Here is a 26758-nt window from a genome sequence, read left to right as displayed (position 1 = left end):
TAAAATTAAATGATGTCTGAAAAGAATCGTCAAGCAGTTATTCGTATTTTAATTATTGTTTTCAAATTAAGGTCCATTACTTTACCAAACCATAAGATGAAGTTACATCACCAAACAAATGTAAAATTTTCTGAGCAATCTGTGTTACCAATAAATATTCTTTCAGCTGGTGTTTCCGACGATGTCAGTCAATATAAGATAATACGACTGAAGGCAAGACCTTAAAGGGCGCAGCCAGATATTTCAGTAACCACAAATTATGCAATGTTACAAAAAATCGCAATTTATAGAAATAACGGATCAGAATTTTCTGTTTATTTTTTATTCATATAGTCACACTCTGATGATATTGGAAGCTGGTCCAAATTACTTGAGATCATAAGAGCGCTGGTCCAAATTACTTGAGATCATAAGAGCGTTTGGACAGCTTGATTTTATAATGAGCTACTTCAAAGCATCGCATTCAGGCGGATGCATAGGGTAAAAAATGGCGGCTGCAAACTGAAGTTTTCAGTGTGTAGGATTGAATTTTGATTTTTTTTGCTGATATTTTCATGTATGTGTTTCCTTAGAAGTGTTTCGCCTTTCGTACCAAAAATAAAGACACGAAGAGCTGCGCCTTTATGACGTTTTAGAACTATACAATAATCATCGATTACAATATGTATAATATGAACCTATAGAGGCCCACTGCCTTTCCGATGAAAATTTAAAGCTACTTAAAAACGCTGACATAACACTACAAAAACACTATACAAATACAGGATTTCTTACGTAATCTATATTAACAGCGCAAATTATTTTCACTTCTTTACCGTCTTGTACCGTCTTAGTCCACTGCCACGCAGTAGTTAGTACAACGGAGGAAAACATTAGTCGATCTGCGCTATGGAAATTAACATCGTTTTAGATTCCTTATATCAAGAGCCGTTTCGGAAAGGTAGTGGACCTTTAAATCATGTGACTGTACACTTACCATATATAAAGTAGTCCAGTAGCAGTGGCCAATACTAAAGTCAGGTTATCCATAGCCTGATGACGTCACGTCACCTATGTATAACACAAAACAGCTTGGGTCATTTAAGGAAGGCCTCACTTTTGAGCTATGTGTTGTGGTGTGCGAGTCGTATATTAGAGTTGTGTTTTGTAAAACAGAAGTATAATATTGCAATGTTTATTTGAATTGAAAAAAAATATTGTTATCATAAAATTATGAATCAAAATTAATTGTATAAAGAAAATATTACAGAAGAAAATATGTAAAGAATTACAAAAATGAAATGTTGAATACTTGAAAAATTAAAACGAGTTTATCTCATAATCATCTTAACATATAAATAAACAAAAAAAGTATACAGTATACATAATATTTGAATATTTGACAAAACGTCAATTTCCACTGAACACATTTTATTAATCTGTAGATTCCGTGTTCGACTTCCGCTCGTTGAAGGTTTATTGATTCTATCCTTTATCGTGGCCGGAGAGAGCGGAGTGTATCGTAGTTATTAACGTTATGTAATATTGAAAAACATTATAATGAAAAATAAATATTTTAAGATGTTCAACCGCCGACAGAGGAGATCATATATCTGATGTACTGATCTTATCTATAGTACATCATCTGTATTCATTATTTGAGAAAATTATAACGAAAAATAAAATGTATTGGGAAAAATGAATAAAAAGGTTGTTCAAAACGTCAATATGTCGAGTAGTTAATGGCCGGAGAGAGCGCAGTGTGTCATATTTATCAACATTATTTATTATTGAAAAATATTTTAACGAAACACAAAATATTTTTTTCAGATGCTCCACCGCCGACAGAGTGGAAACGATACTCAACATTTGAACGATAAGTGATATGTAATCGCTTATTTTGTGCCTCATTAACACCAAAACAAAAATAGAATAATTTCTTTTGCTTTTGGTGCAAGCGCAAAAAGTACTTAATTACATCTAGGGCATAGTGCTATGGATTTTTTTTTCGGGACGCAATTCATTATTTTTAATATTTCTATATCAAAGTAAAATAAGAAGCTCAAATTTTTCAGTTGTATTAATGGTGTATAGTAAGTAACCTTTATAACTGAAGAAAAATACTAATTCGCCTGTGTGGTATCATAAAATTTGTTTTATACACAGACGTCTCAGTGTAAAATGTTCACAGTCATGGTATACTGAGGCTACTGTTATTGACCCTATTACATAAATGAAGGTCGATGGTCGGATAATGCTTCACAATCAGTGTATCATCTGTATCCATTACTTGAGAACATTAAAACGAATTCTGAAATTTATTGGAAAAAATATAAATAAAAAAGTAGTTGTATTTCTTATTGATTAAGAACGACAACCGTTGCATCTTATCACAAATGAAAATAATGTAAACATGTTATTTACTTGATATGCTTTGTTGTGACACCGACGTCCAGTACAAAAAGTTCACAGTTACAGTATACATGTACTGAGACCCCCACTTCCATTGACCCTTTAATTTCAAGAAGGTCGACGGCCGGAGAAAAGTAGATGTAAAATATTTTTTTAATTTTATTTTTTATTTAACAAAACTTTAGCGAAAAAAATGAAAAAACCCAGTATTTTTTATTAATCAAGAACGACAACTGTTGCGCAATTAAAAGGAAAGTGTACACTTAATTTACTCAACGTGCTTTATTACTAGTCTGGACATCGACGTCCAGTGCAAAAAGTTAACAAGTACGTTATAGCCCAGTACATTGACCCTTTTATGAACAGGTCGATGGCCGGATACAGGTTAGTGTATCTAATTCGGTAACATTTTAAACTCCATGTCAAACCAGAAACATATATTAGAGAGATTGGCAACTTCGCCACTTTTACGACCGACAGATATACCTCTGTATGTGCCTAGGTTTTTTAGATGTAGTCTTACAGTGTTAAATACATGATAATAGCTTTGACATATTACAAAACTTCAGTAATTTTCAGATGTTTTGAATACGATTTTAGAAAGAAAAAAGATTAACTCAATACTAATAAACCAAAAAGCACTGTCGGTTATGAATGTATGATTTTAGAAAAAAAAACCCAGGTGAAATTGGTCATTTTCATGCTTCCAAAAATCATATTAAATCATATTAATCGGGACAATTTGTCATTTCAAACCATGATATAATGTTTAAGCTATGTATTGATGCAGAAATATCATATTTAAAAGAAAACACTTAAAAGAAGTTAGCCAAGATGAAATGCCTAAAAACCAGAGGTCCCTGTGCCTGTCAACAAAGACAAAGAAGGAGTTTCTAATATTTAAGTGTATATGTTTCTGTGTAAATATTGAGTAATAAAGTATTCTTTACTTTTGCCTATATGTTGATATTCAATGTTTTATAAAAATGTATTTTTCCTTACGGACGAAAAAAAAATGTCTGCATTCATACACTTATATGGAGGTTTTTAATTACAAGCATTTGTCACGTCAAAAATATACATATAAGTAGCTATAGGTGTCATTTTAAAATCTTAACACACCTGGTAATCTAGGATAATCGTCATCAAAAATAGAAAATAACGTACACATTTTGTTAACCTGTTTTTGACACCGACGTCCAGTACAGAAAGGTCACAGCCATGTTATGACGAGGCTACTGCTGATGACCCTATTGAAGCCGGGGGTCATCGGCCGGAGAAAGTTGGTTGTACGATGGTTTTTTTTTCAATTACTTTTATTATTATTATTTTTTGAACAAAAATATAGCCAAAATAAAATAAATGTATATTGAAGTACATTGTATGTACTACAGTATAACAAGTTCACAGCCATGGTTCACACGTAGCAAGACCACCGTCATTGACCATATTATTAACTACATGTAAGGTCGATGGCCGGAGAAACTGGTTGCATAGATAGTTTGTAACTTCACTATTGAACACTATGATAAGGAAAATTAAAATATATTTAAAAAAAAAGGTTTTTGTTATTAATGAAGAACGACAACCGTTTCACCTGATTATATTTAAAAGTAACGTGTATATTTTATTTACTCGACATGCTTTTATGATTTGTTTGAACACCGTGTCTAGTGCAAAAAGTTCACAGCCACTGCCGTTGACCCTATTATAGCCGGGGGTCGACGGTCAGATTATACAAAGTTTAACACTTCGAGTTTGAAAAGGATATCTTTACGTACGCTCTGGATATCTGAGACAGTTTATTTTTTTATTTATTTTTTTTTGACATACATCACTGGGTGTTTTAAGTTCATCCCTTTGAACCATTATTGTGACCAGCCGGTTACATTTATAATTCTGGATGGTTTACGAAACCGACCGACTAATTATGGATATATAACATAAAGGCTTAATTTACTATCATCGCAAATGGTTCACAGTTTAGAAAGTGTAAATTAAGGTTTTATGAAGATTCTAAAAGATGGCCCACCGCCGACAAATGGTGTTTTTTCTGTATCAAAAACAGGAGCTGACAAAAACGCTTTTTCCAGTTACAAAAGTTGTTTTTTACTTTACACCATTACCACCATTGAAAATTTTGAGCATCTAATATACAAAATATAAAAAATATATCAAAAATAATTTATTGCGTCCCGAAAAATAATCCATGGTACTATCCCATATATGGAAATCAGTACTGAGTGTGCATGCACCAAAAGCAAAATAAATTATTTCAAATGTCTGTGCTAATTTGACACATATAAACACGATTATACAACAGTTATTGTTCAAATGATGGGTATTGTCTATGCTCTATCGGCCGTGGAGCATACATGTATTTCGATAATCTGTATTCAGAAAATCATCTTCCTAAATACATTATATTCGATTTTGTAAATGATTCTGTGTCCTTATTAAATTATCTGTTCAAATTAAATTATATTATGTCATTAACAAATGCAATTTATTTTCAGTCTTGCTTGAACAGAAGGTAAATATGTCTTTAAAGTTAGGGTTAAGAAATATATGCCTAAATGTGTTATGTTCAACAACAAAACAGAATATGCAAATGCAGTTTGAGAATCTTTAAAACCCGCATTAATTATATGTTTACAATAACATACCATGTTACAAAACAGCATATATGTGATATCATGTAATCTAGAATGTCAAGGTCATAGACAGAAATTGTTACGAACACGTGTATGGTTATTTTTTATGAACCACCTAATCTATCTGAATGCGTGTATACTGCAACTTCCTATTGAATTGCAGCATTGTTTCATCATATTTTGAAACGGGAGTTTAATAGCATGTGTTATTAGGTGGTCTGCTGTTTGTGAATGTAAAATTTATTTCAAACTCTAGGTTCATGTAAACAAACACGAGTATACTCAAAGGTAGGATTCTGATACTTACAGAGCTTTAAGAAGCCTACATATACAATACATGATTTTATATAATGGTCATTCATATGCGGTTGCCTATTCCTATTATAATATATAGAATTTTAGAATTAAAACCAGTACGTCTGTCATACCAATAGATAATATGACTGACCACATTGAATTTCAAACAATTAACGTGTTTGCAACGTCACAAAAGACGTTTCACTCATTCGTCTATTTTTCGTCAGTAATTCAGTGGTGTGTGATATTATTGTCAAGATTCACTTTGCTTTAAACTTGGACATAGTTTCCTCATCTATATGGGGGTAATTTTAAGTGAAATTTTAAAATGTATGGATTTAAATAATTATACACTGGAACCTGGGTATATTGAAGACCTCAGGAAAAGGAAAATATCTTCAAATTATCCAGATTTCAATCTAACCAAGAATTAAGACAATGGATATGTGTGAACAGGTATCATTGTTCATTTCACATTAACCTGTATTTTAATATAACCGATTTCAATTTAAAAGTACTCCAGCGTTGACAAATAGTATGTTTTCACATTAAAAAAAACAAGAGCAGAAAAAATCTTAATTTAAGCGAATCACTCAAAGATACTCCACCGCTGACAATTCGATATTTGATTACATTAACGTCCTATTAACCGCCAGTGTCATATAAGGACGGCCTCCCATGTATGCGGTGTGTTGCTTGTATGAAGTGCGGGTGTGTGTTTTGAGAGACTGCGGTATATTGGTGTTGTGTCTTGTATGATGGAAATTGTTGTTTACGTACTAAATTAACATAAACACTAATTTTATAGATATTGATGCAAGAATCAGCAACATACTACAAAAATAGTGAGTGCTAAGCTATAGTATCTCATACGTTAATCGACTAATATGTTATCATAAAAATAACGTGTCTGTAATATCATATCCAATATATTATTATTAATTGTGATCGTAAACATAACATGTTTGTTTGATAAACGACGTTTCACTTTCTGGAACACCCAATCCAGTTATCCGTGAAACTATTTTACATTTACAGATACAATCCTAAATATTAATTTATATAAGTCTTCCCTATTAAATCCGTTTGTTTTAGAAAATAATTGCATTTTTTATTAATTGTTTTATCATTGTTTTCTGTAAAAATAAACGAATCATTATATTTACATGCAAAAAAAATGTACTGAATGAACGTTAGAGGATTCCAACAATGTTTGAGAAAATCAGTTCAAAATCATACGAAAATGTAAAAAAAAAATTATAAAATCTTATAAAGACTATGTTTAGGATTTCATATGATATCTTAACTATCTTAAACAGGCATCGAATTGAACCGATATAATTAAGATTGTTAAATGGCTTTCAATATCCATAAAATATGAAAAACTAATTTATCAATAACTGATTCCACTTTGGATTCACTGTCAACTAACAATGCTATCATATAGTGGGGAACAATTCCCAAAACATTCGATACATCTGTATGTCGTACTACTAAAGCTGACTGAACTTTACTTAAATGTCAATGTCTAAATTAAATGTCTAGTACACATGAAAGATTTTAGTCTACTTTCGCAATGACAATAGATAAAAGTGTTAACACTTCAATAGATTGAAGAATCCCGGCCATATTATGAACCGTAATGATTCACGGTGTTTAGATCTTTTTTTTTTTCAGTTACGATAGGCCTATGGCCCGGATTACCAGTAGTAACTTTAGAATTTAACAATGTTAATTTCTGTCGTAAGAAACCAATTAATTAACATCAACGATCCACTCTTTACATATATGATACAGCAAAATTTGTCTGGTTTAATTCTTTATATCTATCTATGTCCCTATATGGTCAATCGGAGAGAAGTTGCGTTCAAAATAGTGTAATCGCTACAATGAATATGTCTGTATCTAATTGCATTCCTACCCCCTTTAACGCAATCGTTATATTATCTTATAAATACTACGCTATTAATAAGAGTGATTTAGATATGTGGTTCTAATTACATTAAAATACATAACCATTCTTGTCCCATCTAGAACGTCATAACTGTTTGTTTGTTAGTTTAATTGAATGAACATCAGGACCGCCTCCCATACATGGGTGTATGAAGTACGAGGCGTGCATTTTGGGAGACTGCCGTATGTTCCTGCTGTGTCTTCTTGTATTGTGGAACTGTTGCCCTTTTTATAGTGCTATATCACTGAAGCATGCCGACACCATGCAACACACCCCACCTTGTCACAATATACTGACAACGGGCGAACCAGTCGCTCCAATCAACTAATGCTGAGCGCTAAGCAGGATCAGAAACTACCACTTTTATAGACTTTGGTGTGTCTCGGCTAGGAGCCCTCAACAAAAGGCCAAAATTGTGGTGTCAAGAGAGACGTTAGTAAGAAAAAGTAAGTCAGAAAGAAAGAAGTATAAGATGCTAACTTGATCAGGCAGTAGATACAATTTTTGCGCTATACCTGCAGGCAAAGAAAGTCATAACAAATCGTGTCTGTATACTCGTTTTGTATATCACACAGTTATATGCCCTCTTGGGTATATTTTATATGTTTGCTAGCTTCACATCAAACTTTTAAGAGCAACCGACGTGAGTTTTGCTCACAAAATAATGACGTCACGATGGATACTCTAATGTAAGGCATTGTTACGAAACGGACTATAACGCTTATCTGAAGCAGACTATACTATTTGTAAGCATGTACCCATGTATTGATGACGTAGGGACCGCATGGTTCTCTTCTGATTACACACGTAATGGCGATATACGCGGTGTTCAGTGTTGTATGTTAACTGGTCCACTAATGCCACATGACATAACAAATACCTACTCGGAATATGAGAAGACCGGTTACACTGGACGACCCAATCATACATATAACGGCAATAACACTAAGGCTACTACAGTACCACTGTAATTAGAATATTTTTCATTGTACTGATAATATCCATATAAAAATCAGAATATTCGAAATGGTCTATCTGTTGTTCGATAGAAGGTGTTCACAAATAAATGAAAATGCACATGCCACACGGTCGGTGAACATCGATCGGTAATTACTGTTTGTTTTATAGGTTCATTTTTGTCAATAAAATCAAATCACAACATTGGAAACGAGAGATCCCACCAAAGAATGATCTATGTCTGACAAACGAAAGAGGGATCTTTTCTCTGCTTTTCAAACTCTCACTACATATTACTACATATGAAATTTGTGAAAGATCCTTTGAGTACTTTCTGAGATACATAACAGTAACAAAGTTCAATTATCAAAATCCATGATGGCTACCTGTCGGCCATTTTTTAGACGATCAGTCCGAAAATGCAATATGCACAACTAAGTCCTAGTGGAACTTACATATCAAATATGAGACATATCACTTCAGTACTTTCTGAGAAATAGTGGTAACTAGCTTCAACTATCCAAATCCAAGATGGCAGCTTGTCGGCCATCTTGTTCATCGACCGATACCAAAATGCAATATGCATAACCAGGGACCTAAGGGAACCTGCACATGAAATTAGAGACAACTCCATTCAGTACTTTTTGAGAAATAGCGGTAACAAACTTCAATTGTCAAAATCAAAGATGGCGGCCTGTCGGCCATAATGTTGATCGATGAGTACCAAAATGCAATATGCACAACTAGGGCCCTAGGGAAACCTACATGTGACATTTGAGAAGAATCCTTTTAGATTCAGATTGGTCTGAAACTGCGATATGCACAACTAGACTGCTAGGGAAACCTGCACATGCAATTTGACACAGATCCCTTCAGTACTTTCTGAGAAATAGCGGTAACAAACTTTAATTGTCAAAATCCATTATGCCGTCCTGTCGGCCATCTTTTCATCGATCGGTACCAAAATTCAATATGCATAACAAGAATACTAGGAAAACCTACATGTGAAATTTGAGAAGAATCCCTTCAGCACTTTCTGAGAAGTAGGGGTAACAAACTTTAACTATCAAAATCCAAAATGGCGGCCTGTCGGCTATCTTGTTGACCGGTTGGTCTCAAAATGCTGCACATGCAATTTGACACAGATCCCTTCAGTACTTTTTTGAAAAATAACAGTAACAAACTTCAATTGTCAAAATTCACAAGATAGCGGCTCTGTCGGCAATCTTGTTGACCTATTGGTCCCAAAATGCAATATGCACAACTAAACCCCTAGGGGAACCTATATGTGAAATTTGAGAAAAATCCCTTCATTACTTTCTAAGAAATAGGGGTAACGAACTTTAACTATCAAAATTAATGAGAGCGGCTCTGTCGTCCATATTGTTGACTGATTGGTCTCAAAATACAATATGAACAACTAGACCCCTAGAGAAACCTACATGTGAAATTTGAGAAAGATCCCTTCAGTACTTTCTGAGAAATAGCGGTAACAAGAATTGTTAACGGAGGGAAGGAAGGACGGACGGAAGGACGGACACGACCACGGACGAAAAGCGATTTGAATAGCCCACCATCTGATGATGGTGGGCTAAAAATAAACTAAAACTAAAATTAATTTCTTTTTCCTCGTGGCCATCTAACGTACGTTCCTACTTATTATAATTACTAAAACTGTTCTATGGCATGTACTTCGTAATGGAGGCGTGCACGTGGCTAACACTGTCGCCTCACTGCCGGTTGACATTTGACCTTTTACGCTTCAGAACATATTAAAATAAGCAAAGGCGAAGTCAGAAACACGTGTTTGTTACAATTCTGTTAGGTGGCCTTGACATTTAAGATAACAAGATAGAAAACGTGATGCTCTGTAACAAAGTAAGGCGTTATCGACCGTCTTTCTACGAGTTGTGTGTGGCTGTTAAGGTTCAACCAACCCAATCTCTACATGTCTTTCAAAGGCCGTTCAAACATTATCGTTTTACGCCAAGGTTCCATTTTCCTACGAATTACATAAACTTTCGATCACGTCTGTATTTTTGTGTGTGCACATACAGTTAATGCACGAAGGAGTGATCAGTTCGTGTTGTCAATGTGAAAGTAGACTAAGTTACAAAAACAATTTTCAATGTGTAGTAAAGTTGAATGAATGACCATTACAGCTTGTGTTGTCAATATAAAAGTAGACTAAGTTACAAAAAAGAATTTTCTATATGTAGTGAAGTTGAGTGAATGATCATTTCAGCTTATGTTGACAATATGAAAGTAGACTGAGTTACAAAAACAATTTTCTATATGTAGTGAAGTTGAGTGAATGATCATTTCAGCTTATGTTGACAATATGAAAGTAGACTGAGTTACAAAAACCAATCTTCCGTGTGTAATAGATCTGTAAGTTTGGGCAGTTTTTTATACGAAATACTATACTTTTCTTTCATTGTATGGTAGAAATATCAGGTGATAAGTAAGGTATTGAGAAATTCGTTAAGTCGAATTGTGTTAGTATTGTTTAATGGATCTATATATTCATAAATGTATACATGATAATGATATGAACAAAATACACACAAAGTTATATGTGTCCTATATATTACCTAATATTGAGATATTATATATTACCTAATATTGAGATATTACAAGTACAAATAAGAGTTTGAAAGGATTTTATTTGTTCTTTTTGTGTCTTGGCTAAGGGTCAGATCGCCTCGAAAATTCGAAATTATTTTGTCCCCCTTGTTTCATTACTTCTTTGACCCATACTTACTACTTCAAGTAATTTGTATCCTATATACGTATGTTTACAAGGATCCACTCAACACATTGTCTGGTGATTTTCTTTACCAACCAATCAGCATCTGTTATGTGGTTTATGAATAATTCATAGACTTGACACGGCGAGTACAAAATTAGGTCAAAGTATAACCGTGTAAAATCTGTCCAGAAACCGTAACATGCTTCAAGCACGGAAGTTAAAATGGAGGTTTAAACGCTACTGAATGGATAAGTTACAGTGCCATTGACCTTTGGCAGGGTCAATGACAGTGGTCTATAACGTGTTTGTGAACTTTTTGCACTGGACTTCGGTGTCCAAAACAAGTTATAAAATCCCGTTGAGTAAGTAAGATGTATACGTTATTTTTATTTGTGATAAGGTTCAACGGTTGACGTTCTTCATCAACATAATTTTTTCCCATAGATGTTTTATTTTTCGTTATATTTTGTTGAATGATAAATAAAAGATTATTTGACAATATTGTAAACTGGAAAAATAGAATCGACTGAGGCTGGTAAAATCACAGGTTCCTTATCGATGTATAATATTTTACTGCATGAAACAGTATTTATTTACCATGTTTGAATCAAAGGTTACCTTTGAAACATGAACACATTATAATCAACTCAAAGGGGAATATCTAAGTTTGTAATTATAAATACTTATTTTAGTCAGTCTACCTAAGGGAATATTTCGAAAAAGACAGCAGAAATAAGAAGAGGTTTTCAAAGTCAATATTACTTGATGTTGTTCGCTTCTAATATGTCGGTCAGAGGTCATAATTCAGTACGCAGGTGATTTTTTACTATATACTCTTAAACATTTTACATTCCATGCCCAGAAATCAATTGCAAAAACAACGTAAAAATCCTTCTTTGTCTATATAGTAAAATGGTGTCAAAATTACATGTCTACTACTAAAATCGATTTCTCAATAAATATGGCACATAAAATAATATACGATTTAATAAAATAGAGTACGCAAAAAATGTTAGGCAGTACATAAAATCGTGTTACTATTGAAAGCAATATGACTTTAGGAAAACAATTAAAAAATATAAAATTACTAATAATTTAAAGGAAAATTTTACTTGCGTACAGTAGTATGGCCACTGACTGTTTATTATTTTCAATTTCCTTTTTTTCATAAAACTTAAATACCGAAATAACCAAATACTTAACATTTTTGGGATATGATTAACAGAGCAATATGGGCTTTTCTCATAAAACATTAGACACCCAAGCATTGAAAAATATGAACTAATATCACAATAGACTTAAATACATATCAAATGGGCAGAAATATCTGTTAAAGCAATATTTCAAAACAGCTTGAGTAACTAGGAATGTTTTAACTTTAAACTCCTTATATTAATTAATGATTTAAATATGACGACAGTTATATACATTGCGTAAATTATTTATCATTATTAAAATTATGTATGACATTTTGTTCGACTGTAGCACCTTTACATTTGTATTTATTATGTTAAACGTTCTGTGTGTTATTGGTTGTGAAATAAAGCATCAAAGATGAATAATTATTTTTTCTTTGTTTTCATACCAAATCTGGCTTTCTGATTGGCCAATTTTTTTTTGCATACCACTATGAAAAAAAATCAAGAATGGCGCGAAACCCCAACGTTATCGAGACGTCACAATAGAGACATTGGCGTTGCGTATTGATTCGGAAAAAAAAGAATCACTTGAAAAACCACTATAATGTTCCATTTAAACATACTTCATTTTATCAAATAGAGTATAAAATTAATTATAAGTATTGATGTCACTATTTTTTAATTTTATCGGGGTATGCAAAAAATTGTTTGCAAACTTTTGTGAGAATAGTTTGCAAACATTTTTTTCATACCCCGATAAAATAAAAAATAGTGACATCAATGCTTAATTAAAATTATTAAAAACACACATATACAAATGTCTGTGGTATGATACTTATACAATATATCAATTTTTATAAACGAATATATTATAAGCTTTCACTTCCTAGAGTTTTTGTTATTGACATAATAAAACATTAGAAATTAAAAATATGTTCAAGAGAAATTCTGTCGGAGTAGTATTCGTAGCCTAGAGTCAAAAAACGAAGCCAGCAGAAGCAACATTAGTGGGTATGATATTAACTTAATGAAATAGAGTCATTGATAATATTCAACTGTTGATATGGTTGGGTTTTTTTTTCTCTGTGAGATTGAAGAGTATGTACTTTAATGAGTCCAGACCTAATACAACGCAAAAAATCAACCAGGTTGTATGCCGGTGTCGGTTAAAAATCCGTTACGGTTCACGATATGGCCGTGACCCTTCAGTCTCTTGGAGTGTTAACACCGATCAATAAATACACAATTAAATGATCAATTAAACTTGTATTATCATTGTGAAAGTAGACTAAGCTACAAAAACTATTCCGTGTGTAATGGAGCTGTAATGCCATTTAAACTGTTTCATTCATCTGTATTCGTAATTATGAAATATCAAATGTTTGGTTTTTGATTTCCATCATTGTACATCATTATCAGTCAATAGTGAAAGAAGCCATAATACATGATAGTCCCCGTAAATGCATACTAGTTCAAGGATGATTGAACTGGATGTTTCAGAGAGTATAACATCGTATAGGAATATCAACTAAACATTGCAACTTTGATAATCAAACTAGGTTACAAACCTCGTTTTCACGACCAATTCGGTTGTATTTTGTTTGTTTTAGACACGGGTTTTCCCCGAAACATATATCAAACAATTAATACCATATGAGTATTTAATAACTTAATGTTCAGGTAATCATAATTTAGTTTGAGAAATATTTGAAATGCTGAAATACAGCTTTGAGTCATTGACACTCTCTTTTTTAAAGACAAACTCCACACAGGTCAAGTAAACAGAAATCTGTGTACTATGATTTTAGATGACACTAGAGGTTTCAAAGAAAACGTATCAACTTATAACTATAAAAACAATACATGAAGGTAGTTACATTGATGATTTCCAAAACCGTTGTTATTGATGATAAAATACACCTTGCCTGGGTTATTCATAATTGTCGCAGAAGTACCACAATGGCATAGTATTGCTCCTAAAATAACTCACCAGGTACAAGAGAACACACATCTGGCTTATTTCATTTTTACACCTTTACAAAAAGCGTATATTATTTAAATTATTTATATTATTGTATATACAATGTAATTCTGGGAGAAGGCATTTATAAGTTGAGATAACTTGTGCCTTATCCCTGTTGTTATGTTGAACAATAAAAATATATTTAAATCAAAATCAAAACGTAAAAACAATGTCTGTCTAACAGCTTTTTCTAAATGTGTCACACCTTTGCAATAGTAATTTCAATGTCCATAGAAGTAATAAATGATATTCAAATGTAGAATTATATATTGTTGTTTATTTTTCCCCAAAACAAGAATATTTCATTATAAAAATATGCAAATGAATGCAATCGTACATTAAGAGATTTCGACAAATTTGCATACATTAGATATGGGTAACCGCGTATGTGTGGTAACAATTTTTCAATTCAAATGTTCAAATGTGCGTTCAATTTTCGTTCTCTGTAAATTTAATTTTTTTCCTGGAATGTATAACATATGTTTCGCCTTAATATGTAATCTATAAAGTAACTTGCAATTTAACTTTAATCTTTATTTTGATTTATATTATTGTTTTATGTTTGAAAAACGCATACATATTTCAATAAATAATACTTTGAGCAACTGAATAATATTAATATTAATGTATACATCATACATTATACACACCATTTCTGATTACAAGAAAGTTAAATATGTTTATTAAAGAAAGATCATATACTTAATCCCATTGGTTTCTTAGATGATATGACAGCTACATGTACCCAGTAGGGATCACATGTTGGTGAACTTTATACTGCTTATTATACAATTCAAATGCCTTGTCTCCACCTAGCTACATCTACTGAAAACACCAGTTCTTCAGAACATACTTCACAACTATATAGCTACATGCTCTGATGTGCAAAAAGACTACAAACTTATTCTAATAGTTATGCACAGTATCTCGTCCCCGTCAAGTGTGGAAATAATGTGTCTCTAATTAGTCAGTTTGAGAAATTAGAAGGTGCATTCAAATTTTCTATGGAACTGAGTGAGAATCATTCTAATATCACTTAATGTCAACCCAAATATTCAAAGGGCTATCTTTAAACTATCATAATGCACTTAATATTTGTTTTCTAACCACGTAATTAAGTATGTAAATTTGTTATATAAGTTATGAAAGTTGCAGAGTATAGTATTGATGGTAAAGTAAACAAGGTAATTTCTGATAAACCTATTCAATACAAGGTTAATATCCTTAGTACTAAATTTATTAGCATCCTAATCTATCAATGCATATCAGGAACATTTTGGCTTCCCTAATGTACAAATAGGGTAATGCCCTTCCCATAAGTAAACGCTAATTATGTGTATTCTAAATTCGTTGCCGCGTTTTCTGGTATAAAAATAATATGTTCCATGATATAACATTTTACCAAAAACATATCAATTGAAATACAAACATATATCCTTTTATAAAAGTTTTTTTTTCTCTTAATTTTCTTCGGTATGCTCTTTTAAAGGGACATGAACCTTAAATAAGTTGTTCTATATGCTTAGATATGGTTTTCAGATGTTTATTGAATATTTTATTACAATGATTGCTTATCTAAAACGACAGGAAAACGTGGGGAGAACCTATCACAAAAATGATAAAAATAGAACGTCATATTCTATTTTTGTAACACAAAACGAAAGCTGGCCGACAGCGAGGTTATAATGAACAACAAATTTACTGACATGACAAGGAATATTAGTTTTCCACATTTTAAGATTATTTTCTTATTCACGATGGTTGACAAATGAAGTTTAAGCCATATCTGTTAATATTTGTTATAAAACAATGTGTATTTAGCGTTAGAACGATAAGTCAAAAGTCAAACGAGACTTTTCATTCGACGGGGCACCGCGAAGGGAGGTTCTTGACTTATTGCACATATGTACATCACGCAAGTATAAAGTGGGACAGCGATCCATTCATATTTACCTACTTTCCCAATAGCGTACGTTACTGACTCTTACGTACTCTGTTTATCGGAATTCGTTTGTGTTCACAGCACCCAATTCGACCGGGCCGGTTCAAAATACAGAAAGATGGAATTTCCATTATAATTATTTACTTTGACACATTTGCAACATAACTGATATGTATTACTTAGTAAGGTATCTGACACGTCTTAAATATATATTTTACTCATGTCCCTTTAACATTTTCTTACGGTGTTTAAAATGATTATTTGATCATTTGAAATTATAAGTGATTAGTCTCATAAGTGAAACATTTTCATCAATGAACAAATTTTATCATAACTATTCTTTGACAATTTCAAAATAATGGCAATATCAATAATAAATCAAGGTAAATATCTTACCAACCTTAGTATTTGTTCCCGCTCAAATTCTGCCGCCTTGTTGTTTCGTTAGAGATACAGTGACTATTATTCATAAATCCTTGTATAACCAAATTGTACTGTTACATTTGAAACGTTTCACAGTTGTACTGTCAGTATAATATCACAGTTAGTCCCGCTAACTCTCACCTCACTTCTTTAACATGACAGTTATTCGCGAAACACTCTCACTTCTTCAGCATAACAGTGACCCCCGGATACTTTCACATTTTTACAATTATACAGTTGGTATAACGTAATTGATTCGAAGTGCTAAATCAGAAAAAAATGTCGTTTGCCTCAGAGAATGTCATGATATGAGTTTATATAGATATACTACCTATGTTTGTTCCATGGTACCTCATCTGATATACAATACCGTGTTCATATTTGAGAAATATGAATTACAATTCAGCCGTAAATAAAAGAAATAATTTATAAAGTAGTCCAGATATTTCTGTAAATGATATATACGGCAAAGTATATACCAATTATAGTATAACTTGGCCTAATTTCGCCTTTTTGTAATGTAAGGATATACGTTAAGTTAAGTAGACCAGGAATACGATCTATTATAAACGAATTTGTTGATATATATAATAGACCGAAAATTAAAGACGTAAAGGATATTGAACATCTGTAATTGAAAATCGCTGTCTCTATTTTCTTTAATCATGTAGGGATTTAATTTCATTTGCTTTTAATTATTTCTTTAAACTACTTTAAAATAAAATAGTTTTAATATTCGATTCCGTTGATTTACATTGGATCATATTTTAAATCAATATACAATGATACTGTATCTACTGTAACGGGTATGGTTTTTGCTCCATTCTCAATTTTTTGCAAAGATGTTTTAAAAAACTAATCACCTAATCAGAGTGCGATATAAAAATGAAGTAAAAACAAAGAAAAGAGTTTTATTATTATGTAAACATTTAAATATCAATTAAAGTTGTGTGCCTTGTTTGTTTGTTGAATGTAATCTTGATGTTATCGTAACCGAATTGTTTACATTGTGATAACTTGCACCAAACTATACATAGAACAATATCACATGTCTTCATCATCACTGTAAACATTTCTTTTGTTTATTCGGGATCAGGAACAATAATTACATAAAGTATATTCCCCTTCCCCCCAGGACGTTTCAAAATTGGTCACAATAACGAGTGTTCTGACTACTTCCCCTATTGCCACCAGAGTCATTATTATTTAATATACCTTGCACCTTCGATAATCCGGACACCTTCATTCCCAGCCTAAAACGTTCGGACAACGAATTTGCCGGACTACCGAATTTCATGTTTTTAGTCAATATATGTAACGTAACAGTAATCATGATTATTTGGGATCCACGTATCATAATCCCCAAAAAAATAAAACAATCTTTGTTCGTGTATTGGTTTTTTTTTTATTCAAGTCCTATGGTTTTTATCAATTAAAGTGAGTTTAGCTTGAAAATGTTTATTTTTGTTTTTGAACAGAAATCATTAGAATAGTTTCTTAGGTGTTTTTTCATTATTATTATTTATTCACGTCCTTTTAACAGCAAGGGTCATGTAAGGACGGCCACCAATGTATGCGATGTGTAGTGTGTAAAGTGCGAGGTGCGTGTGTTGTGAGACTTTGGTATGTTCGTGTTGTGTCTTTAATAGAGGAACTTTTGTCTTTTTAATATGTTTTTTTCACTGAAGCACGTCGCCGGAGACACTAAGCAACACATCCCATTCGGTCACATTATACTGACAATGAGAGAACCAGTCGTCCCACTCTCTGCCGAGGGCTTATTTGCAAGAAAGAAATTATGATAAATTTTAATCACATGCTGGCATTTCTTATTACTTAACTTCAAATATTTCTTGTTTAGGTCTTATGAATACCATCATCTTGTTCATCATAAATAAATTAACATTGGCACTTTGCTGAATTCATTAAAACATTTACATACCTATTTAATTTATGCTCTTCATATACTGGACATTCCATGATGCATAATGATATAAGTTATGAATTCAAATATCTAACAATGGACATTGTCACTTTTCTAAATTAATTTCAATCATTTACATAATATATACATTTATATATCATATATGATCTGCATATTCCGGACGTTTTATGATGCATGATAATACAAGTTATGAAATCACATATCAAACTTCTTTAATTAATAAATAATTCATTAAATAATGGGACTTCAAGATAGAGTTTATAAATCAACAAAAAATGAAATAGTCGTTGTGTAACATATGGTACATGTCCATGGCATTATATCAAATAGTAAAAGATGGACTTTACAAAGATCTTCTTATTTCCTTGTGCCTAAGGATTATCAAGAGACTCAAAATGACATTTGTATTATTTGAATTGTCCAGAGGATATTTTTTATCGTATAAAATTTGTATCCAATGTACGAATTGCTGCACATTGAAATAGAACACTTTGTATGTAGGAAAGGCGTCCTTATTAACACAATCTTGAATGCGCATTTACTCAATACTTTAAGAAGCAAACGGAATTTCTTTCTAGCAACTTTCTACATTTCTACGAAATTTATATTCCAAATACAAAAAGATTCTTGAAACTATCTATATTTGTATACATATTCAAGTAAATTGTGATTGGATAAAAATGATTTACTTATATAAAACATAGGTTCAGTTTATATTTCAATGTTGTCGAATGTTTGCATAACATTGAATATGTCGAACACATTATCACAATACCTTAAAATATCCAGGTATGTTAACAAAATATTCATTTTATTGACACGTTGATCATTTTGTGTTTTGATTTGATTTAAACATATTTTACTTGTAGCTTATCATTCATTTTGTTTTATTTGTCTATTTATTTTATAAAGTTAAAACAATATTCAATTTGTCTACACAATATTCTTTTTGTTCAATAACAAAATCATTTCCACGTTTTCAATGAATTAGAATTTCAAACATAAGGTTCCAAACATTTCCTTTTAAATATTCAAAATATATAAATTAATCTCATAATTTCAGTGTAAAATGTTATATTTATGTACATTCATCTATTTTTTATTTATTAAAGAGAACCAAAAGTGTGAGGTGTTTTGTTTTTTTCTTATAAGAGAAAACTTATTTCTTTTATGGAAACACCTGTTTTAACATTTTCAAATATACTTTTTCCTTGATATATGTTTTTTCTAAAACCATAAACAATCTGTAGCTGAAATGTTTCCATTCTTTATCGTAACTATATACTTGCAATTTTACTTCCTAAGAAATACTTCCTAAATATATGACCTGTTATTTATTCCTCTGTAATCTAATTAAGTTTTGAAGAATTTAGCTATGAAAATCATTCAAATAACATTGGTAACAACACATAATTTATGCACTGTAGAAATATTCTTATATATGCTTAGATGGAAAAAAGTCAAAATGGTAAAATAAATATATAAATATATTTGATATACGTCAACATGTAAAATAAAATTGAAGATCACATTTTGTTTTCTAGTCTTGAAGTAACTGTGTGTACGCATTTCACTGTACTGCAAACGTTAATACATTAACATTACTGCCAAAATGAATTTTGAGCATACAGTGGAACTCGGATAATACGAACTCGAAGGGACCGAGATAAAACTTCGAGTTATCCGAGTGTTCGAATTAAGCGCGTTCTCATGATGATATCTTTACTTGGTATATCTAGACTAGTTCCATGTCGTAAAATGATGTGAACAAGAGAGATGTCACAATCGCCGATGGTAGTTGCAAAATTATAAAAATAAAACCGAGATATATATTTTGAAATGCTGTTCTACAGCACATTTATGAAAAAGAAAATCGGCATTTTCGGCGAACTCGTCGTCCAAAAAATCTCATTTCGAGTTATAAGAACATTTTATGTATGATTTTTGTCATTCGGACCCAAAATTTACTTCGTATTATCCGAGTTCTTCGAGTTTTCCGAATTCGAATTATCCGAGTTCTTTAAACAAAGATAAAGAGGGAATTCGGCCGGGACCAGCAAAGTACTTCGTATTAAGCCGGGTTGTCGAATTATTCGAGTTCGTATCAACCAAGTTCTACTGTTTATTTATAAGATGAAAACCTATGAATTGTAAATGTTGTAGCATTTCACAACGTGTTGGTAACTTAAGGCGTTAAATAACATATGACAATTTTATTTTAATGGAATAAAAATGTTGTCCTGCTTAACTTTTTATATTGACTGTGTGTATTTTTGACTGAAATAAATATCAAGTTTCGGCTTGTTGTTCCTGCTTCACCTCTTGTAATGACCACCGATACACATTTTACTGAACTGAATATAAATTGTTTTTTAAGAACATTGTAAAAATTTAATTGTGAATCTAATAAAATATATAACACTGAAGAGTATGATGATGATGAAGATGATAGCTGAGGGGATATGGTAATTATATAAGGATAATTATATTAAACATGGCCTACCACTGGCAAATACGATTTTTCTCTATCAAAAACAGTGTTTTTCTTCAGTTACAAAAGTTACTTACTTTATACCATTGAAAAGTTTGAGCTTCTAAGTTTAAGATAAACATATTAAAAATGATCAAATGCGCCCTGAAAAACAAATTCCGTAAAAAAATCCATGGCACTATCCCGTATATGGAATGAAGTATTGACTGCGCATGCGCCAAAAGAAAAATGAATTATTTCATATTATTTTTTTTGTGTGTGTAATAAGACATATATATATACATGATAAAACACATATTATTATTCAAATGATGAGTATCGTTTATTCTCTCTCGGAGGTGGAGCATCTTTAAATGGCAGAATTGGTATAATGCTATGGACGAAGATGAAATTTAGGTTAATGATTATAAATAAGGATGATGACGTTTTAAACGAATGCATTTTACCCTAAGAGAGATTATGATGCCATGCATGTTTTCTCTGATTTTCCTCATTTCTATATTCTAAATCTTCTATTTTCTATATTCTAAAATTCATTTTACAGTAACCACATACAAATATACCAACTAGAAATGTACTTACCAGTTTCGGTTTTACTTTTTCAGTTTCTTTTTGTTTTTTTATTAACCGACACGTTAAAAATGATAGATATTGGTCAACATAAAAATTTCCAATTAACTTTTTTAATTATAGAAAAAGATAAGCAATAAGCAAGTCCAAGGAAAAGAATATATTTCATTTCATTACAATCTGATTAAATCACATATCCTTATAACTACTCCGTTCAATAGAGGATCTGACAATATCCCATTAGGGGTCATGTCCAGATTACCTTTATATCACGTGCGTTTCAGAGCAAATGCAGTTTCTACACCTTACAACATCAATTGAAAACGTCTTTTCGCCCCAGTATACATATACAATTAGTTTTGTTGTGCACTTCGGGCGAGATGACTACATACACGAAAATAATTTGGACAGCTTTTTCAAACTATTTCGTCCCCAGTCAAGATTCTGGCAGTGCCAATTTGATTGGTCATTTCAAAAGGTCATCTTGACGTGACCCCTAATAGGATGTTCTCAGATCCTCTTATCCAACTTGATAATAAGGATTTGTATTTGAATCAGATTGATTTCATTAGCACTGAAGATAAATTCAATATGGCTGCCTGTTATTTTCTATATGTATTCTATGTATTATTTCCTTTTTCCATTTGTATTTCCCTGATCTTGTTGACAAATAGGACCGCTTTAAATAGCCTAACGTCCGATAATGGTAAGCCAAAACAAAAACAACGTACAAAACATTGACATGAATTCAAAACATATGCATTACTATAGAATAAGTCTTATTCTTAACAAGAGATCCCAGAGGGATCTTGGCGCCCACCAAAGAATGATCTATGTCTAACAAAGGAAAGAGGGATCTTTTCTCTGCTTTTCAAACTTTTGCAAACATACTACATATGAAATTTGAGACAGATCGCTTCAGTACTTTCTGAGAAACAGCAGTAACAAACTTCAACTATCAAAATCCAAGATGGCTCCATGGCGGTCATCTTGTTGATCGATCGGTCCCAAATCGAAATATGCACAACTAGGGCCCTAGGGGAACCTATATATGAAATTTGAGACAGATTCATTCAACACTTTCTGAAAAATAGCGATAACAATCTTTAACTATCAAAATCCAAGATGGCAGCCTGACCGCCATTTTGTTGACCGATCGACCCAAAAACGCAATATGCACAACTAGTGCCCTAGGGGAACCTACGTATGAAATTTGAGAAAGATCCCTTCAGTACTTTGTGAGATAGAGCGATAACAATCTTTATCTATCAAAATCAAAGATTGCTGCCTGGTGACCATCTTGTTAACCGATCGGTCCCAAATGCAATATGCATAACAAGGGCCTTAGGGGAACCTACATATGAAATTTGAGACAGATCCCTTCAGTACTTTCTAAGAAATAGCGATAACAAACTTTAAGTATCAAAATCCAAGATGGCTGCCTGGCGGCCATTTTGTTGACCGATTGGTCCCAAAATGCAATATGCACAACTAGGACACTAGGGTAACCTACATATGAAATGTGAGACAGATCCCTTCAGTACTTTCTGAGAAATAGCGATAACAAACTTTAAGTATCAAAATCCAAGATGGCTGCCTGGCGGCCATTTTGTTGACCGATTGGTCCCAAAATGCAATATGCACAACTAGGACCCTAGGGGAACCTACATATGAAATGTGAGACAGATCCCTTCAGTACTTTCTGAGAAATAGCGATAACAAGAATTGTTAACGGACGGACGGACGGAGGGAGGGACGGACGGACGGACGGAAGGACGGACGACGGACCACGGACAAAAAGCGATTTGAATAGCCCACCATCTGATGATGAGATACAAAATCAAAGCAACATGTTGACAGATACAATACCTATGGATATTTTCAGTAAAGGGGTAGTCACACAGAATTTTGTTTTGCTTAAAGGCCCACTACCTTTCCGACACGGCTATTAATTTTTAAAAAGGGAATATAAAACGATATCGATAATTTTGTAGAGTCGCAAAAGCTATTAACTTACCGTCAATAATTCACGTATCATCTCATCTTCTGAACAATTTGATGAAAATAAATAAAATATTTATTTTCATAACGCGGGTTGTCTTATGTTTCCCGCCGTCGTCCTATATACCGCGCGGTAGTTTACTATAGAACATGAAAATTTAAAAAATAACACCATTCAATATCATTCTAATTAAAATCTTTCATGAAGTAGTGATTTTAAAATTTTCAATTAATGGAAAACCAATTATACAAAATTGAACGAAAGTTGCTCTTAAACTTCTAGATTTCAATAGATTTCTGAAGAAAAAAAATAATTCATGATTTTTGACTTGCTCAGAATAAATAGTTCTGTGATTTATAAGTAACAGACAAAGAAAAAAAAAATACAAAAATAGCACCATTCAATAATATCCTTATTTAAAACTGTCGCAAAGTTTTATGTATTTTGATTGGTTGTGAAAAAAATCTAAAAAAAATAATTATTGAAAAAAACATTATACAAGATTTAATTAAATATGTTCTTAAACTTCTAGATTACGATATATTTCTGAATAAACAAAAAAATATTCAAGCTTATTGTGCTTTATAAGCAATAGACAAGGAAAATGAAAATTAAAAAATAATACCATTCAATAATATACTAATTTAAAACTTTGTTTGTTTAATTTGTAGATTTTTTTTAAATCTATCAGTGGGAAAGACATTATGCATAGTTGTCCAACCTGTACCACCCCGTTCACTTTTAGAAAACTAATTAACATATGAAACACTCCTTTCAAAACCTTAAACTATTCAATGGATAAGAGAATACGATTTCATAAAATATCTTTTGATCACAGATCATATTTGTCATTCTCTTTATCTTTCTGAAAATAGTTTATACATGTGTGTGGTTATATATGTGTATTTATATCATGCTTGTGTTTATATTGTGTATTCACGCACAATATGTACGCAACGTGTGGTAAAGGATATTCAAAACATTATGCGATAGTTTGAATAAGTGCATTGTTTACTTAAAATCCTATTGTTCATTTAGAATTCTGCTGTTCAATGCGAAAACCTTAAAGATGCTCCACCGCGGACAGAGCTGACATGATATTCATCATTTGAACAATAATTGGTGTTTAATCGTGTATATATGTGCCGAATTAACACAAAAAATAATATAAAATAATTTGTTTCGCCTTTGATGCATGCACAATCAGTACTTTATTTCATATAAAATATAGTGCCATGGAATTTTTTCGGGATGCAATTAAATATTTTTCATATTTTTAACTTAAAGTAAAAATAGAAGCTCAAACATTTCAATGATGATAATGGCGTAAATAAGTAACTTTTGTAACTGAAGAAATATACTTAATCGTCTGCTCCTGTTTTAGATAATGTAAAATTACCAATTGTCAGCGATGGAGCATCTTTAATATGATATTTATTCATCTAGCTAAACACTCGACAAATCGATAGACTGTAACTGACCATAATTGAGGTACAGGCTGTTATAGTGGTCTTAATATATTGTTTACTTCCGTGTAAATAAGTTAAGATATTGGTACACGTGTACTTGTGTATACTATTACATCATGGCTCTATGCGCCATTTGGTAACATTTTTAACATCATTTTTCCTGAAATTTCTTAATATAGTTTTGATGTTGGAATTTTCCTTAAAGTAAACGCTTTTCATGGATTGTTTATTTAATTTTGATACAAAGTTGCATAAAAAATGATAAAATTTCAAAGATGTCCTATGCATTTAGATACAAAATAATCTTGAAATATTATACAACCAAACATCAATAACTTAGTTTGGTTACCAAACCAAACCAGATGGTATATTTACATATAATTATGTACAAGTATGTACGTGTCCGTCCACATTTAGTCATATCAATATATTTCACTGTTTGTTTTAAATAATTTGATATTAAACAACGCTAATTGCATGTAGACCAGTGTTGTTAGTTTAATCATACTAATTTGTAAAGTGATAAAATATTTTTTCATTTTAAATTATTAATAAAACATGTAAACAACACATCCCTAGAAATCGAGGTATTTGTTATTATTAATAAAAAGAATAAATCCTATATTTAATAACGATTTAAGATTATAACATTTTTTTCAGTGTATATGGAACATTTGGTAAAACTATTGAATTTGTTAAATCGCATTGGACCTAGATGTCCATCATATTTAATATTTAGTACAAATACTGGTATGGTATAAGTCAATGTGATCTGGATTAATATAAATGAAGCAAATTATTAAATACATTTCAAAAAAACAAAGAATAACTATAAACTAAAACTATATTGATATACATTTATATATATATAAACCTTCAATAGTATTGTTACATAATCTTAATTAAAACTACTTCCTATGTGTTGACATTTTTTTTCTTTTTACATTTTACCATATTCTGGATATGTAGCTTCTCAGCATATGTATTTCAAGCCTGATTCATATATAGTTATTATGTGTTTTTCGGATATCAAAACTTAGCATATATTTATGATACATGATATTAAAAGTGTTAATTTCTTAGTAGTTACATATGATGATGTTATTACAGTATTTGCATCATGGACATTGCCGATTTATCAAATAAACTTAATAAAGAGCATGCAGACGTTTGATATAAGTAAAGGAGAGCAAAATTTAAAATAAAGGTTCACACAAATCATTCTGACTCCACGTGCATTGATTAAGATTTGATTTGATCAGTAAAATTGTTATTTTTAGCACTTAAGTTGCTCGCGATCAATTTTTGATTTTATTTCAGTGGATTGTTTTGTGTATGAATTATATAATTTGTGCATTTATATTGAAAGTAGAAATAAACCATTCTTTCTATTGTGATTGTTGTGCAAATTACGTAAAAGAAAAAAATTCCAAGAATTCATTTGAGCAAATGAACAGTTAGGATATCACAATAAAAACATGTTTACCTACCTCGACCAGCAGATTCCTTGTAAACCGGCACTTATCTATAAAACTTTACTTCCGATATGTTGACATAAAACGCGCTATCACACGATTTAACCTCACCCCTTTGCACTTAAACCTCTTATGATAACTAGACGCAACCTTCCAGATTATACAAAGTTTCTATCTTAAGGCCAATGTCACTTCACGCATCAGTGATCCCATTTGGGTACCGCCATTAGTATTTACAGCATTTGAATAAACATGTAATATAATATTATTCACA

At 31.7% G+C, this 26758-nt stretch overlaps 1 protein-coding gene across 4 annotated transcripts in view; it reads right to left on the bottom strand.

The window, feature by feature from the left end:
• Positions 1 to 26758, bottom strand: part of LOC138310555 (cytochrome P450 3A8-like) — a 47113-nt gene extending 20355 nt beyond the window's left edge. Inside the window, exons 1-2 of one of the 4 annotated variants that reach the window (XM_069251820.1) lie at positions 26500 to 26757; positions 977 to 1050 (exon numbers count right to left, since the gene is read on the bottom strand). In XM_069251820.1, the coding sequence (XP_069107921.1) occupies positions 977 to 1029 (53 nt within the window). In that variant the 5' untranslated portion in view covers positions 1030 to 1050; positions 26500 to 26757. Of the gene's footprint in view, positions 1 to 976; positions 1051 to 16509; positions 16881 to 23555; positions 23783 to 26499 lie in introns of those variants that run through there. The other 3 variants (XM_069251822.1, XM_069251821.1, XM_069251823.1) reach the window with 3 other exon arrangements.

This window comes from Argopecten irradians, chromosome 16 (assembly GCF_041381155.1).
Source record: "Argopecten irradians isolate NY chromosome 16, Ai_NY, whole genome shotgun sequence".
In the NCBI taxonomy this organism is placed as follows: domain Eukaryota; kingdom Metazoa; phylum Mollusca; class Bivalvia; order Pectinida; family Pectinidae; genus Argopecten; species Argopecten irradians.
This window is presented reverse-complemented; position numbering and strand designations above follow the sequence as displayed.